General features: G+C 42.9%; 1 protein-coding gene across 1 annotated transcript; it reads left to right on the plus strand.

Annotated features, from left to right (window-relative positions):
- Positions 1 to 818: 818 nt before the first annotated feature.
- Positions 819 to 17,033, plus strand: sh3bp5b (SH3-domain binding protein 5b (BTK-associated); the record flags this gene model as incomplete). The annotated part of the gene is made up of 8 exons (XM_080857358.1): positions 819 to 935; positions 1,451 to 1,513; positions 3,518 to 3,646; positions 13,206 to 13,370; positions 13,551 to 13,681; positions 14,653 to 14,695; positions 15,185 to 15,410; positions 16,687 to 17,033. Exons 1-8 carry the CDS (start codon positions 858 to 860, stop codon positions 17,031 to 17,033), a joined length of 1,182 nt encoding a protein of 393 aa, XP_080713484.1. The 5' UTR covers positions 819 to 857.
- Between the last annotated feature and the right edge of the window lie 2,089 nt (positions 17,034 to 19,122).

Here is a 19,122-nt window from a genome sequence, read left to right on the forward strand (position 1 = left end):
TATGTTAAGGAGATAGAGACTTCAGGTGTTATCCACAGTTCATGAAGTATGAGGGATGTTATGGAAAACTACAAAGCCCAGTGTCTGAGCTAATGGCTTGAAGCTTGATTGCCTTTAGCTGGAAACCAGGTAGTTAGATTACAATAGTTCTTTTGACAGTATAGGATTCATTTCAGAAGAGAGGAAGCTGCAGGGGAAATGATATCTCTCAGAATCATTCATAAATTATGGACAATGGCATAAGCTACTCTCCAGACAGCTTGGCCGTGACAGCGGGTAGAGCCTTTAAAAGGACCAGTCAAAAGCATTTGGAATGGCCTTGTGTCTATTATGTCATAGTTAATACCAATAAAAAAAAGTCGATAGGCCTTTAACTGCTGAAAGCGGGCAGCAAATGTTTAAAATATTTTCCCTTTCAGCTTTCATTAATTGCTTTTGATGTCACTTTGATAGTTTTACTAAATATAGACAATAGAAAATCAAGGAACGAGATTAACAATCACACATCAGCACACTGCTCGATTGGTCTAAAACAACCCCAAAGCATGGTTACATTGAGAAACGTTGAGGGGGCGGGTCGCAATCAAATCCCTCGCTCGCCTTTCAGTCATTCCATGCACATGCCGAGGACGCGCAAGGTGAAGTCTGCTGCCTGAATGGATGAGCTGAATGCATGCCGAACCACGGTCGATCTCGACATTTGATTGTTTATTCTTCATTCTTTGATTTTCGTAACAGCGATTCAGAATCATCTATTGACGTCTTTGTGCAAGCGTGCCAAGAAATCGCCTCCTTCCAGCCCTTTTGGATGAGGTTGGCTTTGTCCTGAAGCACAAAATCGGTGACATTTGGACGAGATGGATAGTTTGGAGAAGGAAAATAGGTCAGACGAAGAATTAGAATCATCTGAGGAGGAAGTAGACCCCAGAATCCAGGTATGGACAATGTTTTTTTTTTTTTTTAGCACAGCCTTGATAAGCGACAGATTTACAGACAGGGATTCTTCTTTGTTTGTAACTGATCAAGTTGTAAGTTGTGGTAAAATAAAATAAGCAGGTTTTTTTTTATCGAATATACTTTCTCACATGAATAGTGTGAACATATGTGCTATTACAGTGCTTATGTTTCTCCGCAATATACAAAATATAATCTATGCATTTACGTGCGCCTCACGCTCGTTAAACAAACACATAGGCCTATTGTAACGGTGAAGATTCCTTTTAGTTTTGTCATATCATAATAATTATTATTATGAACAATTTGAAAGCCTATTTAGGCATGCACTAACTTGCCAGAGAATATACATTGCATCTGTTTACACAATTTTACACATTTGTCATTAATACACTTTATTTAATTTGCAAATGTACAATGATTCTTGTCATGTTTAGTGTTTATTGTGATAGCTGCCACTCCTATCTGTCAGTTATAATGTGCTTGCTGTCAACAGGGGGAACTTGAAAAACTCAACCAGTCCACTGATGACATCAATAGATGTGAAACGGAACTAGAGGTAGGCTACTGATGGTACATCCTCATAAAGTTCCACAAAGAACAGCCCTTAAGGCCTTACGAAGTTGACTTGTAAAATTACCTGCATTTTATAACATAGTGTAATTTACAAAGAATTTACAACAGTTTTGCTCTTAATCCAGAAGTGAATCTGGTAGGAGGTATTGTGTAAGCCAAATCCTGTGATCTTTGGAGGCTTTCAAGTGCTTTTTAAATGGCATACTTAGTGCAAACACATTATAAGTTGCAGCACAATGACGCAAATCCTGCCATGGGCCTCTTGTTGGCCGGAGCCAAGCTGCTTGTGCTGTACTGTACGCTCATGTTTCAGCTGTTTTGATTAGGTGAAGGATTTTGTTGTCCAACAACTCCGCTTTTCCCCTGGCAGCAATAACGTACTGCATGTGTGCCAAGCAGAAATGTGCTGAGTTCTAAGCCTGAGTGAAGGACTCGCAGCTCTATAAACGAGGTTAACCACTCAAACGAGAGACACGGCCGTCAGCTGTAGGTCTGACCACATGATCTTTCTCCTGTGGCCTGCATCTCTGCTCCCCTGCTTGCTTGGCCCAGATTTGTCCTTTGTTTGGGGGAATCTTAATATAATAAGGAAATTAGGCCCAGTCTACTAGATAGCAAGGGATCTTGCTCAGCATTATGGTCGCATCCATTTTATTTCCCTAGTGTGATGGAGTGGGACACGTTAGTGACGTGACTCAATTAAAAGGGATAGTTTTCATAATGGAAGGGAAAATAGGTAACCAAAATGTATGTTGTGTTTCTGTGGCTGTGAGTTGTTTGAATTCATTGTGGATTTTTGGCAATTGAGGCTGAGGTAGAGAGGAATGGAGAGAGAGAGAGAGAGTGAATTTTCCCAGAGGTTCTTGGAGGCGTTGCCTCACTGAATAAAGATTTGCAGACTTCTCAGTAAGACTGACAGCAGAGAACCAGAACAGATCAGCACACACAGACACAGTTCAGCACCTCATAACCACTATCATTTCAGCCAGCCTCCACCAAGAGCATTTTGTCGATCCGCCGTCTTATGTTGCATCTTTATCATGGTGCCTACATTTCACTTCACCAGGAATCAAACAAGAAGTGGTAAGATTAGTTTGAGTTTTTGTGACAAACTAGCCAGCACTAGTGGTGGATTGTTCTTTATTGACAATATCAGGCCCTTTTTGAGATGAGTAAGGGAGGTGAAAGATAATCAATTTGACCCCTGTATCTGTATACATTCCATAGGTGGTTGATAGTTGGCTGATGTTGTCATGAATGTGCTGTTGTTTTTCAGCCATACAATTCACAGATGGGTGTAAGCCTTTGGTACACTCTATTGGTTGATGAGCGGTCATTAGGGATCTTCCACCATTGATGTTGGGTATAAGTTTGTGCTCTGAGTGGGTAACCTTCAAGTTGTTGATCTGAGATATTTTGTCAGGGTTGTTCAGGAGACTTGGCAACCAGAATGATATTGATGTTTTTTTCTGTTGTTTTTCCATGATGTTTGACATTAAGACACCTGTTTTGCCCAAGAAAAGGGCTTATGTTTTGGTCAGAGAAGAGGAAATATAGGTCAATGGTTTGTAATTGAATTATCTTTAAGAATGTTTGATACACTTACATGAATTCCTGTGATTATGTGCGGCGGTTGTGCACAAAGAGTACCTTGTGGTATTTTCCAAGACTGTTGCTCAACTTACTGTTTGCCAATGTGGTTGGTCTGACATACAGTAGATACCCTGTTTATTCAATCTAGAGTTAATTGAACTTATGGACGCAACTCTTCTCAGGAAAGCATAATGGAATCTTGCTTCCTAGAAGTAATGCCTCAAATGCTTTGTTGGTCTGTGTAAAACGTATTTCTCTGGAACTCTGGAAGTATTTACTTTAAATATTGTAGACATTTCAAAAGTGGTCAACATGACTTTCACCTTAATGTAGTTTCATGAGTTGAAGTTCTGTGATGTTGCAGGTAATACGCTCTCCCTTTTCCTTCCGTTAGGATGCAAGGCAGAAGTTTCGTGCTGTTCTGGTGGAGGCTACAGTGCAGCTTGATGAACTGGTGAAGAAGATTGGCAAGGCTGTTGAAGACTCCAAACCATACTGGGAGGCCAGGAGGGTAGCCCGCCAGGTATGCAAAGAGCCAGAGCTCAGACTCTGATTGAGAATTGTTTTGCATGTTGTTTTTCTGATGCCCTACATTTCCAAGAGAACTCCACCAGTTTCTCAAAATTGCATGATACAGTGCTTGTAAATGCACTGAGAGTATTTTGGGTGCATGCGTGCATTCTTTAGTCTCTAGCCAGAAAAAGGTTGGAATTGGTTAATGACCCGCAATCTCCAGCGACTGTAATCTAATCAGCGTCCTCAGCTTTGTGTTACCGGTGGTTGATATGAGAAATGGCTCAGAGCCGAACGCCAGAACAAGCACAGTTAACAATGGCACAATTTCAGTTCCCTGTTCTGCAAATGTCACGCTATTATGAGGACTATGCAGCTGACATCTAAGAGATAAGAACACTGGAGGTTTTGTGCTGTCACCGAACAAGCCCTGACAGAAATGGGTAAAACATTGTAATGCCATTTTTCATCATGTTTTCCCTCTGATTCCTGTAGTTCTCTCTGGCTCAGGATCTATACAGGTGTACTTGCTGTGGCAAAACTAGGGCACAGTATAACTTGAACGATTTATAGAACTCTTCAAAAGTTGGTTGGGAGAATATTGCATTGGCCCAGTTTTTTCACTGACGTGGCAGAGACTTTTTAGAGACTACTCCTGGGTTGGCAAGGGAAGGTTACTGCATACCTCAGGGATTGGCTATGAAAAATTCAAAATATTTTCCCCCCTCCATGGCTGTCGAGTAGATAGACACAGAGCTTAATTATAAAAGGGCTTGCTGTCTCTAAATCTATTGTGTTAAGCAATGTGGCAGCTTGTGTTCCTCCATTTTATCATGTCATGGCCCAGTGGGTGTTAAAAGTCCTACCCATAAGAATGCATCCTGTACCAATTGGAATAGGATAGAACGCAAAAGCTCATGGATTGTATCCGTTGTTCTTCCCTTAGAGAGGGTCACTGTCTGCAAATTCTATGTAAACAAAGGGGAAACCAGCTTCATTCGGTGTCAAAGGGTGTGTCTGTGAGCCCACGTCCGTGTCCAAGTGGAGGTTGGGGGGGATAGTTTCCATATGGTGTCAGACTTGTGGATGTTGCCCCAGCTGCTGGTGTTGAAATTGACTGTACGAAATCAGTCAAAATACATCTAAAACCGAAATAGTTCCAGATTTTTAGATTGGTATGCCACATGAGGAATGATTGAGGATCTAACGGTGCAATGCTGCCACAATTCATTCTCATTTATTTTCATTCAGACGACACTTGAGGTAATATGGGAGGCGTTTTGCCAAATCTGCAGGCGTCACCCCAGCAGTGATGCATTGGGACTGTAAGGATAAGGGTGTGTTGGGGAGGAAGGGCATGTCTGCTTAATCAGCACACAGTCCCCCGAGGCCCATTTACGCAGGGCCCACTGTGACTGGCCCATTGTGTGTGAGCTTGATAAAGAAGTACTGCAGTGATGCCAGAGGGGCTCTGGAGATGGACGTCCGCTCACGGCTTGACTAGACGAGTGCGTATACTCGCCGGCACAGAGGGGGGTGGAAGCTGGCAATCAGACGCAAGAGTGTTTCTTGGCGTCTGTAATTGTTTTTGTTGGTCTGTTTGTTTGGCTTGAAAACCAATATGTTCAGTCCTCTGCTGCTCAAGAGATTTCACACTATGGGTGAAAAAGATCTCTTGGAGGATTGAACAGTCATAGGCTAACGAATGCACGCTCAGTCACATCGATTTTTCCATTGGAGAAGATTATCTTGTGCTAAAATTACAACTTTGTTTATTGTATGTGTCAGCATCAGAGCTTGTTAGGATGACTGCAAGACCAGATACATATTTGCATTAATACGAAAACAAATGGTAAATCAAAAAGCATGATTGATTCTAGGTCTTAAACAAATTGCATATGGAGTATTTTTATGGTACAAAAATAGCAACCCCCCATATTATCTGAATTCAGACAGTGTTAAGTATCTTTCCCATTCTCTTCCTCTCCTCTCTCTCTCCCACTGTGCATGGCCCTAGTCTGCAGTCTCTGACAGGCTGCGCTGGAGTTTTATCTGATCGGTGACTGCAGCCCCCACTTCCTTGTCTCCCTTTCCTACCCTGCACCAAAATGACTGTTCATCACCCTTCAGCCTGAAATGGAGGACTTTATGTTTAGGAGAGAGAGGGGGGGGGGGGGGGGAGTCTAAATATCAACACCTCACACCCTTTTATTCTGTGTTGGAAACTCGAATCTGTTCAGTGTTCATTTTATATGTGGACGTCCCTAATGGCACAAAGAGATGTGTTCATTTTCAAGTGTTTGGCGCAGATGACAAATACTGGTTCAGGAATGGGATGCCATCCCACAGCAGTGTGTGACTGACCAGGCTGATGACCAGCATGAGGAGGAGGTGCCAAGCTGTTGTGGCTGTGAATGGATCTTCCACATGGTACTGAGGGCCCTGACAGTGTAAAATGAATAAAGTGTAAAAATGGCCAATAGGTGTTGTTTTTTCCTAAATACTGTGGGAGAATCATCCAATCCACCAAGCAACTCAAAACAAGAGTTAAAACCAACAGAAGAATATTGCAGGGGATTTTGGCACATTTATTTGGGCTGCTACCCACACAGTTAGCTGTGTTGCTCATTCCACGAATGCACGATCCTTACAAGTTGTACCTCGCTGTAAAGGTGACTAATCAGGCTTTCCCGCGATATACAATACAATATCAATTGGTATTATTAAAGGGGAGGAATAATCGACCGAAAAAATGTTTCCAAACTTGTTTTGAGGAGTTTATGTTCCTCTATTTGTTATGAGATATACTATGGGAAAATAGTTATGTTCCTCAGCAGGTGTTGTTCAGGGTTAGTTGAGGCGTACACAGTTTGCACACAAGGCTTTGGCACACTAGGCAATTGCCTATATTTCTCATAAGGCCCCACCAGCCTTATTGCTGTGCACTATAAGATTTTTGAAAGAGGCTTGCACACCGGTTGTTATTCACACACCACCATCCTCCATCTTGAGAATGAACATGAGCTCCACCGAAGTTTTAATCCAAGATCAGGCAAGGCCACATCAAATCTCAAACTTTATCAGCGTTCTAATTTTTTTTCTCTCCTAAAGGAGGCCATGTTTTTTGCAGCCTTCTCATAAATTATGCATCAATTCCAGTCCTCCCTCACCCTAGATAAGAATCCCCCTTCACAGGCTTGCACTGCCTTACTTATGACTTGACTGTCTCTGTGGAGTCTCAAGTCCGTTTTTCGTTTTACCTTTTGAATCATGAAGGTCTAAATTCCATTATCTGTTACAAGAATGTTTTCAGTGAGCACCCTGTTCTCCCTTCCTTCCTGCACCGTGATGTGTTGTTGTTTTGCCCCTATGAAGAGCTCAGCTGGCTGTGGTAAGTAGGGGTGGTGTTTGATGTAAATGGGGCGGTGATGGTGATGAGCTTTGAGTTTAGGGCAGGTGTGTGGAGCACAGGCCATGGTTGCTCCCCCCGCCCATGCTGTTATGGATGGTGATTATCTGGCTGCAGGAGAGCCCCCTGTTCCGCTTCATTCAGACTGGCTGACAAGAAAGGCCAAGACTAACTGCTTCTCTGTCAGGCTAGGACCTCCAGCAGGGGGTCTGACTGTCGCAGCAGCAGCTGAATGCAGTGCTCATGGATTCAGACACGTCCCCACACAGACCTCCTGAAACAACATTAATATTCCGGAAGGATTCCTCTCGCTTGACGGTGACGCTGCTAACTGCTTTGAAAAGGAGCATCTCTGTTTGGCACATTTTAAACTGTGCTGCTTCACGTTGATGCCCCCAAATTGGATGCAGTGCGTATGGACTGTGGGCAAGCACTCCGGATAATTTATGGAATTCTGTGTTGGCGGGCGGTCAGAGGGAAATGGGCCAGAACGAAGAGCCCTGTGCCAAAGAACAGGCGTCAGCAAGGCCCCCAGCACCGCAGAGGATCACTATCAGTCCTCTTATCTCACTGCATTCTTGTTGTCTCCTATACACTCTTCTCTTCTCCTCTGTCTTTGTCTTTCATAAGCAATCTAAAAGAGTAATCTCTTACTCCCGCTGCCTCTCTCTGTCTTTTTACCTCTTTCTCCACCTTTCTCTACTCACTCCTCCTCTCCTCTCTCCTCTCCACCCTCGGTCTCTCTTTCCCTGAAGAGTTAGGTTTGGCAGGTGGTGTGCTGCAAAGTAGACGTATCCCAGGACTGGAGGGGTTGTGATGAAAAGGTTATGTCCCTTTACTGACATGCTGCTTCAGTTTCTGGACTATAAGATGTGTGTGTGTGTGTGTGTGTGTGTGTGTGTGTGTGTGTGCACGTATGTCTGTATGTGTATATATATATCAGTCTCTGATGTCTTTACTACCCCTGGACTCTTAACATTATATAAGGGATAGGGCGACACAGTTGTCAGTGCCCTTAATGAATAACGACAATGGTTTGGAACCAGTTCTCTGTAGTAGGTTTATAGATTCTTTTTTTGACTCATGATGCACATGCACACGCACAAAGACACACACACACACACACACACGCACACATACAGCTGCATCAGTGGTTTAGGGTGAGTGGTCTGTCATGGCTTGTCATTTGTAAATTAAATGGAAACATCACAGCTCTGGTTTTAGGTTGGGCAAGTTGCAGCTCTCAGTTGGCTGAGCTGCCTAGTGAAGCATAAGTAAGCTTTTTCTCTGGGACTGACTGAAGGTGCTCTGGTCAGACTGACAATGATGTTGCCTGGTGATTTTATGTGGGTCATATCTAAGGGAAATGGAAATGCAGGCCAGGAATAAAATGGAAGGGATCAATAAATAAATAAAAATGATCTCAATATAGGCCATTGTCAATCTGATTTGCCTGCGCAATGCTTTTTTTTGTGGGTGATCTGATTTTCTGACGGCAAGATAAATTAGTTTGCAGCTACAGGGAGGTTTACATGAGCTTTGATCTGCTGGGCTTTTGTGTCAGACAGACACTGTACTGTGATCAGTGTCAGGAGGATATCTTTCATCAAAGTTGCTCAACTTTCATAAAAAAAACATTCAGAAAAAGGAGAGAATGCTGCTGTCAATAACTTAACAACACTACTCCCTCTCTAAATGAATAACTGATGTTCATTTTCATTTTCATCCATTTTCTTGGATCCTACTGAAGGATTCAAGTTTGTGGTGATGGCTAATTAATCATATTCATGCTGTTTCATGAGGAGTGAATCCCCCCCCCCTCCCCCATTTATCACTACAGTAAAGAGGCTCAAAACTAACTAATTAACTAAACTGTTGAATGGTTGCCAGTACATCAAGTCAAACATCATGATACAGAGGCTGTTCTCTACATCTTCCTGCTAGCCAATCAGATGACTTTCCCCTGAAGAATGTCTATGCTTGGCGCTGAAGAGTGACGCACACAAGCACCTCTTTATCAAACACGTCTCCCTTAACGACGCCCGTCTGTGGTAAATAATTCAATAGCCCCAGATCCACTTTTCACATTTACTAACGTAGTTCCCCAAACCGTTTCATCGTTTGCAACAGAATGCTGCGGTAGTTTTCATTGGGGGCTCTGAAATCTATACGCTTGATCGCAGCTTGGCAAGCTTTCCTCTCAAAATCAAAATGGCAAAAAGTACAAGGCCTTTGGAAGAGACAGAGCTAGAAGATGCAGCATCACAGTGGGCTACTGAAGACTGTGATAGTGAGCGGTTTTCTAGTAAAGCTATGTCACAGTATACGATGAACACAGGCATGTGTGCTCTTGAATGAATGAATGAATGAATGAATGGATGAATGGATGGATTGATGCATTGCTCTGTGCAGTTGTAACTGAATAGATACTTTTGCATCTAATCTATCCACACATAATGAGGGTGAATATGTACTCTCAATCCCACTGTGTCTGTCTGCATGGACTCAGGGATGATGATGCAGGGCTGATGGCCCCAGCATGTCTCTGGGTCAGAGGAGTAGAGACACACATGTACAGCAAAGTGCAAGGGGGGTGGGGCATGATTTTCTTGTGTGTAATGACCCAATTCTCCTCAAAGTGAATTGTTAGGTCAAATGGTATACTTGGTATAGTTTAGCATACCTCAGACCTATTTTGGTTGTTTGACACAGTGGTTAGAAACGTGGTGGTTTCCCATTAGAGAATGACTGAGATGAGGTCAGTTTCAAGCTTATTTGATTGCAGAGGGTGGGCGGCAGCCATTTAAATACCCAGCCTGAGTTGTGGGGGCGGTGTGTGTCATCTGCTAGTGAAGATGACCGTCGCCATCTGTTTTTCCTTCTGTTGACCTGACATCAGTTCAGACAAAAGCTCAAAATAAAAGACAGATTTTTCTGTGTTGTCCCTCTCCAGGGCCAAAGGCTGCTCTATGACCGACCAATTGGACCGACACCATTCCCTTCCATGCCCCTTTTGTGCACGTTCATATTTGCTTTCTCTTTTCTCCCAGTACCGTGACTTTTTCAAAGGCCGTATGAATCCTTTTGTCAGTTCGCTGAAGCAAGACGTCATCGTAAAACACGACTTCAGGGTGTCTTTGATGTCTGAGTTAAAAATAACTGTCACGGCTCAGAGGAGAGAGATAATGCTGTGGTGGCTTATCAGTGCTGAAGTGTCCACTGAAGATTATGATAGAGGAAAAAAGTGGGGAAAATGGTGAGAAAGAAAAGGAGGAGTGCTGTGTGATACTGATAACATGAGACGTGTGAGTGTATGGAGGGTGTCTGTTTACTACCATTCGTAGGCACATCATTTCTGTATACCTAGATATAGCTCAGATACAGTACTGCAGCACTACCCTTAAATGCAGCACTAGAGTCGATGATTGATTTAGTTCAACCCTTGTTGGTGGTACCTATAGTCCTGACCTTGCATGCAGCAGGTTACGCTGGCTACGGTGTTTATTCATGAGAAAAGCGCTGTATAATTACATTTCAGAGTTGCATGTCCGCTATCGAGACACACCACACTTTTCCCACACGGTTGTCCTCTGTGTCAGCAATTTAATGTGGGAAGCTGAGGATTCTCTGCCTAGTACAAAGAACAGGACGAAGACTTCTTGTACATGTCGGATGTAAATAGTCTGTTTCATGTAGATAAATGTTAGTATAATGTGCAGCCCATATAAACTAAGAGCAACTAAAATAGCAAACCTAGATTACAAATGAAGATTACAAATGAACAGTATTAGCAAGAGCATTCTAACCAGGAGAAAGCATTGATGAGGTAAATGTAAAGACTGGCAAATAAAGTAAGCAGGGTAGTTATGGCTATATTTGAACAGTCTGTGGTACAATTTTAAACATGAACTTTTCTCCCATCATGTTATCTTGTTCAGACGAACAGGGAGAGGCCAGACACATGGGTTAAATTCCCATTAGAATTCTATTCTTAGAAGGTGTAGGTACAACTGATAGGGCTGCTTTCAGAGTTTTGCATAGACGTAACTTTGTACAGCAGTCTGATAAGTGACTGTTAAATTAATGTGAACTGACCTATTAATGTGATGCTTATTTGGTTCAGCACATGAGCTGAAAGCCAAAAGCAGACGCTGGACCCATTCCCTCACAAACAGAGCCATTGTTCGCAGTCTAACGTATAGCCATACGCCGTGTGAGGCCGTCCAGGCATGTGCAGCTCTGTAGTCTGTGTGTCTCTAGGAACTCTGTCAGGTGATCAAAGCATGAGACGAGGTGTCTGTTTGGAACATCTGCCACACAAGCTGTTTGTGGGTCAGGGGAAAATCAAATCTCCGAGGGGCCACGCGATCACGGCCTCCTGCCTTCCCCCGTCCCCTGAGCAGAGATTTCTACTCCCCTGTAGCAGCAGCTTCTCAGTGCTCCACATGGGTCCTGTTTCTGATGGGAGGTTGACCGGAATAAACAGATTTCCAGGGTTTTTTTATGGGGAAGTACATCAGACTTCTGTTTTCTGTTGAGGTTCCTGGGTTGAACCTATTGTAAAAGTTACTTCTCTAAAAACACCGTCTTTGCATACTCTGAAATGAAGGACTGACAAAGGGAAAGCAAAAAATGGTCGTGATGAATGTCTAGTTTTATTTCACTACCTGATTTACAATACATTTTAAGCCTTTCTCCTCTAACTTATGTCAATATGACAATATCAAGACGTCTGAGAAGAAGGTCAGTCTGCCTTTTTGACATGTCCAACTTCCCTGTGGTGTTTACCAAGATGACTTATTCATAAGGCACTGCCAATGTTAAAACATGTCTGTCCTTTCCCTCGACAAGTCAGGAACTTAATCTAAAATCTGACCAGCTCAAAACTCTTCAAAACTGAGCAGTAAGCAAACGGGAGAGGTTTTTGCACTGCTTCACGACACATTTTCCAGGCAACCAGATCAGGAGGGGGAAGTCATGTCATGTAACACTTCAAATGGCTACTCTGAGTGCATCTGGTGGGTTTTGTGTAAAGCTGTGGGAGTGAATTGGCACCCGAGGGGTAAAGATGGCTTAACGTATTAGAGTTTTAGAGGACTGTTTCCTGTCAGGGGTAATGACTGACAGATTAGACGGGAAAAGGGAAAAAACGGAAGGGCTTATAGCACTGAAACTCTTTCATGTGCTACCCCATGGAAACTGCTTGGCTAGCATTGGGAGTTTTACATTTACTACTACAGACTTTACTTTTGCTGTGGATTTGGCTGCACAGAAATGTTCGTATTCTATGTTGACTCACTTTGAAGACAAAGTTCAACATATTGTGTCAATACACAGTGTTATGACATTCTACTTACAGTCACAAAATTCTCATTTTAAAGTATATTTTACCATATGCCATTGTGCTTGGGTGCAGCATGCATCCAAATTCCACCTCAGTCGTTCATAACCACCAGCTGCAGCATAAAGATACAGCAGGGTGCTCTGAGGCTCAGTGACCTGCTTCTGCAGTGCAGTAATGACTGTGATAAACCTGTGATGCTGACTTACAGTAGTGGGCCATGACGGAGCCATTACAGCTTGTGCTTGTGTAATGATTTGCCACAGCCTGGTTCTACTCCCTACTCAGGTTACATACAACACAAGCCCCTTATGTAAAACCACCAAGTATTTATATAGTGGACTAAAGTCTGAAGCAGGTATTGCCCAAGATGGAGGAGAAACTGAAAGGGATGCCAGTCGGTTTACACAGTGGTCTGAGTCATCACTGTAGTTCACGCCTGGTTCTCTTTGTTTAGCTTGTTGTTTATATAAAAAATTAAAAAAAGACACCTAGGAACACTGCAATTATCCTCCCCAGTTCCACTTGCTTCTTCCAAAACTGCTGACAGACATAACCAATTCAGACATAACCATTCTTAGCTGCACGGTAAAGGGACAATATCTGGGACTGAAGGGTAGCTGTCACCAAGCTGTCATGTTATGGGCCCTCTCACAAATAGTTCCCTCTCTGGTCTGACTGATCAGGTCTAACCCTGCTGGGAGAGGAACCTGACCAGCTGGTCTTGTAGGCAGGTGGTCCTCTTGCTGCTAGGCATTGTAATTAACCTGTTTGCTCGTCTGTCTGGCTGATGGGCCTGGTTTTCTACCCGCTCCCCAGGCTCAGCTGGAGGCCCAGAGAGCTACGCAGGACTTCCAGAGGGCCACAGAGGTGCTGCGAGCTGCCAAGGAGACCATCGCCCTGGCCGAGCAGAGGCTGCTGGAGGATGACAAACGCCAGTTTGACTCTGCCTGGCAGGAGATGCTCAACCATGCCACACAGAGGGTGAGTAAGGCTTCACACCCGCCATTAAAGCCCCTATAGGTCCACAGACAGAGCATGTCAAATGTGTCATGCGTACAAGAAACTAAACTAAATGTAGTTTTTTTGGAGACCTCAAATAAATCCCTGTGTTCACTGTTCATATAGATCTGTTGATTTTCTGGTGTTTTTCTATTACTGCAGGTCATGGAGGCAGAGCAGATAAAAACACGTAGTGAGCTGGTGCACAAGGACACAGCAGCCAAATACAACGCTGCCATTGGCCGGATGAAGCAGCTGGAGAAGAAGCTCAAACGCACCATCAACAAGTCAAAGTGAGTGAACCACTGCAAACCTACACCAGTTTAACTGGACAGGAAAGGTTGTTGGCCTGGTTTTGTATAATGATATGGATTTGTTTGCTAGCAATACATTTGCACATTTTCTAGATAACTACACTGTCCAGATAGCCCCAACACTGAATGGACAACATAAATCAGTGATTTCCCTGCCAATAGCTATCCATATTACTTAATGATGGAAAGTCCTTTAGGAGGTCCCAAGCTAGAATGGTCCCAATTCCCCAAAGTGTCTTGTTACTGAGTGTACTACAGAGGTGTCCTCCAGGCTAATTCACTTTAATCACTGTACTACAGCATTAAGTATTCTAAGTCTACTTTAATTACACTTCTACATACAATTTCTGAATGGGAGAGAATGGCATAGGGAGGTATACGGTACATATGAAGTCTCATTGACGTCTGGTTCTCTTGAGCTTACGTCTGTTAACCTTTTAAGAGATGTTTGGCTTTGGTCAGAACCCACTGATAATGTGACCTTTGGTTTATTACATTAAAATGTTTTCTGTGGATGAAATGTTTTGATGTGGAAAACGCCCTTCATGGGACCCTTAAAGATCTCGTAAAGAACGATTTACTAGGAAGGAAGGTACCGTGCCAATTAGCTTCCAAGGAGCTCAAGCATCAATAGGAAGCGTGTCTCCTCTGTGCTGTGTGTGGACAGACCGAACGCAAACATAATGAAAGATGTGGGGGTGCAGTGCGGAGGCAGACTTTCTGTGAAGCTTATCTCTGTGTTCTCTCTCTCTCTCTCTCTCAACTCCTCTCTCTCTCTCTCCCTCTCTCTTTCTAATCCTCTGCCTCTGCCGGCAGAATGTGGCAGCACTTTGTAAACGGTTGCTATAGCAATATGCACAGTGCTATTCATAGAAGATTTAACGCTTTTAATCTCTCTCTGTCTGTCTGTCTGTCTGTCTGTCTGTCTCTGCTTGTTCATTTTCCCCTAGGCCTTACTTTGAACTCAAGGCAAAGTACTACCTACAGCTGGAGGTTTGTGAAATTTCTCCTCTGTTTTTGTTCCAAGGCAGATGTAGCAAGTCAGACACTTTATTGGATTGGATTTTGACACAATTCACATCTCTTGTCCATTTTTACCCCAGTAACTTTCTGAATTGATTACATTTAGATGGGCGTCTAGATGTTACAATAGGTGTCACTCATACTATATTTTTGTAGTTTGACATGAAAGCCACCGTATTGAGGCTCTTTACTGAGTGGTAGAGAGATAATCTTCACATTCTGTATTCTGTAATGATTTTTTTTATAATAGAAATGATAATAATATAGAAGTGAAATGTATTAATAATTCCTGTTACAGTTTACTCTCCATAAATTCTCTCTTGGATTTTGAATGGCAAAAACACTGTATCACCACACATAGATCTCAAATACCAGAAAAAGTCCCTTGGCTGTACTGTAAAATCCTTTAGATGGGATGAATACAATATGGCTTCATGGACCACTGCTTCTTTTTTCCAGCAACTGAAGAAAAATGTGGATGACCTTCAAGGTAAGCTTAGCCAGGCAAAGGGGGAGTACAAGACAGCTCTGAGGAACCTGGAGATGATCTCTGATGAGATCCACGAGCGCCGGCGTTCTTCTGTCATTGGCCCGCGAGAACGAGGAGTGGGTGCCGAGGGCGACGGAGGCAGTGTCACGGGAGACGATGTCGCCAGTTTCAAGCTGGAGTCAGATGGCATTTCCAGTGAGTGAACATCAGGATAAATAAAGAAACCTACTAATATCCCCCATTACACAGCCCAACAATTGCTCCTTGTATGCTTCAGGGGTACAAATTCACTAATGATATGGTTTACTGAATGAAAAGTCCACATCTGGGGAGATCCTTGCCCAAGATCAAGTCTGATCTTTCTCATCTTCTGCATTGTTGAGCGTGCACATTTAGAGGCCTTGCCAAGCACATTATTAACAGTCATTTAACATGATTGTCCTCTCTTGGATCTGTTGGATTGTACATTCACAATTAAGGCAGGCCAATTGCATTAGCCTGTAAGTGGTTTCTAATTCAAGGACTTCACTGTGCATATAAGCTCCTGTAAATGCAATACTTGTTTGCTGTGTCCTGTTTGGATTGTATTATCAGAGTAGATTAAGTTGTTTGTGTTCCCTGCTTGTGTTTCGGGTGGACGTGCACAGACACATTTTGTTCATCCTCAGTGTTCTGGCTGGTTGTTGACTACTTTTAGTGATGTAACTTTGATGTGGGCAGAGCTCAAATGTGCAACTAAGAATGAATTACCTTATGAGAAGCAAGACTTCCTGCAAAGTTCAAGTACTTTGAATCCAAGAAAACCAAGTGAATGGCCAATTGCCAATTAAAAACACACTCTCTCTCCCTTGAAGGGACAAGTTAAAACTCCTTTGGGAGTGATGAGGAAAGGTTTTATTGTTGAGTAACTGATTGAGCCTTTCAACGAGGCACTTTCCAACAAGTTATAAATTGAAACAGCATCTGTCGTGAACTGAACCAGTGTGTTCCATTGTAAGTTTTCTCTCCAAGCCTCTAGTCCCTGCCTGAGACATTGTTACTTAGGTACATTGGGAGGCAAGGCGTATGAACAGTAAGGAAGGCCAACATAAATAATACAAAGACAATGATTTCTGTCATCTGGCTGTTCAGAGTTCACTGGCAAAGTTCACAGGGTCATTGGGTCACAGAGATAAGAGTTTATGGGCATAGTTGTTATACAAGTCCTCACAGGACCAATATGGCGCCTCAAGGGGAAGTGACCTTTGTGGCATCAGGTTTTGCTGCATATTTACCTTGGTCAGTGATTCTCATTTTAATATGTTTAGAGTTTGACCTTCCTAGCACAGACTTCAACAGATGGTCACAGCTGCACAGCATTCAAACTTTCAATTAACATTTATTCATTGTCCTCAACTTGTCAGTAATTTAGCAATATGTGATGCCTATGTAGCTGTGGTCTTACAGTGATCTCCACTTTCTCTGTCCACAGTGACCTCTGAGACTTTTGAGGATGAGAATCGGAGTACCTGTGCACTGTCCGAGGAGGACTCCGAGACCCAGTCCACCTGCAGCCTGAGCTCGGGGCCCAACAGTCCCCTGGAGCTGCCCTGTCCCTTCACCTTAGCCACCCCATCACCTTCCTCTTCCTCCTCGTCGTCTTCCTCTTCCTCTCCCACCCCCTCCACCCGGCCCTGCAGTCTGGACCTGCCCAGCACTGTGTCCCTGTCAGACTTCGGCCTCATCTCCCCCATCCTGGGCCCTCGCAGCGAGTGCAGTGGCGCCTCATCCCCAGAGTGTGACCTTGAGAGAGGTGAGTCTGACCTTGAGGTATTGTGACTTCCTGTGAAGGTTATCTTGACGGAAGGAAAGGGAGGGAAAAATATGTCCAAGATGCATCCGATCTTGGGCGTATTTTTGGTGTAAATGACGAAAACAATACATTAAAACAAGAGCAATACAAAGGTAAGGCAGATGGTAAGAGACTCTAAGCTGCTGTTTATAGCTTCACTCAGACATTATTATTATTATTATTAAAAACATATACACCAACACAGAAAAGGCAGGTGCAAAGCTCTCTGCAACCATCTGCATGCCGTTGAATGCCTCTTAAAAAAAGTGACACAAAAGAAAGAAATCACCTTTGGCCTCATGTCAACATACAATTTAGAGAAGAGAGCAATGAATATGTAATGTTTTATGAATACGCAAATGCAAGGCAGGGAAGTCAAAAGTCTGATGTAGCAGTTTTTGAGCGTGTTTGTGCCTACGCACATGCACGAGCTTGAAGGGCACCTCTGGCCTATTAGTCATTCTGTCAGGTGGCTGGCTGCTTGCGTCAAGGAACGGCGGCAAAAACAGGCGAGCGGAACTGGATGGGAATAAATGACTACTTATGTAGTGCAAGTGGACGCTTTTGCAACAAGGGCCTGCAGAGAAATGTTAACATTTTAAGTGTCTGCTAAAAATATATTTTCTATTACATTCACCCGACTTAATTCTGTATTTGCGCGGTTATTGCACTGTAGAGCAGGGGTCTTCAACGTTTTTCAGGCCAGGGACCCCCAAACTGATGGCGAGATGAGCAGGGACCCCCTACTATATAAATTGCATATCATTTTGTTTATAATATACTGGGCCTAGTGCCAAATAAACATAGCTACCCTGTTATTGTGTATTCAATACTAAGCTATTCAAATAATACAAAGGTTAATATGTTCATTAACATTTTTATTTTTTAACATTGAATTTAACCTTACATTTTTGAACAACGAATTTAACTGAACATTTTTTTACATTTAATTTAAATTCACATTTAACAACATGAAAGGTACAGGGTGGCCGTGCCACTGCCATTTATAAACATACATCTTGCAAACAACTCTGAGCTAACAATTAATAACAACTTATTAAAATAATTCACAGATATATGTTTTTATTTCATCATACATAAAAAAGGGACAGTGAATCCTCAAGCATCTGTCAATGGCACACATCCTCCCAGTATCTTCTTTTCAATAACTCCTGACTGAAACGATCCAATGGATGACGGAGGAGGAGTCTGGCGCATGGAGTTGTGTTGACAACATAGATGTTATAGTGAGATTGACAGGTCAACAAACCAATCAAACCGCTAGCAAGTTGTTAAGATTGTAAGTAGTAGCATGCTAACATTCGCTAGGGGGCTCATACACCTCGCAAATCCTCTCAGACTTATTTTTCAGTTACAATTAACGTTTTTTGACCTTGTACAGTGTCTATTTCTCTCTTTTTTTTTAATCTTAGCAAAAAAATGTCAAACTAACAATTTATAGGTACAAACAAGACCAGCTATGGAGTTTGGTCCGCCATCTTTTTTTTTTGATCTTCGCACTCTTTAGACTTGAGCAGAAACGCGATCTGATTGGCTAGTGCCTGTGCTGTCGTATTTGCATGAAAGGTGCTGTGAGTGAACCGGTGGCTGGGGTAGCTGAATGTGTCTATTGGACTGAAAGATAACGTCTTCTCGATCAATTTATACGTTCGCTACAATATGTTGGATTTATGTTAATGTTAATTTAAAGGGAATAAATACAATTCTGATTCGGAAGACATTAAAATTTGTGGGAAAAAAAATGGTTGAATTTTTATTTTTATTTTTTTAGAAATATTAAAAAGAATTGTCTCATCCACCAAAGATTTCGCGACCCCCCTGCAGTACCTCCGCGGACCCCCTGTTGAAGACCCCTGCTGTAGAGAATATAAATAATAGAAGTTTTGCATGTTACAACTGCTTTTGTACAGACCTCATTTCATCTTGTTTCTTGCCAAGTCTTGCACCATCCTCTGGTGAAGTAGTGTCTTTGCTGCTTCTTTGTGTTATTCATCCACCCCAGAGCACAGTAGTCATATCTGTGTTATCACCTGGGCGTGTACATGTTTCCGCTAT

This window comes from Sprattus sprattus, assembly GCF_963457725.1.
Source record: "Sprattus sprattus genome assembly, chromosome: 19".
NCBI lineage: Eukaryota > Metazoa > Chordata > Actinopteri > Clupeiformes > Clupeidae > Sprattus > Sprattus sprattus.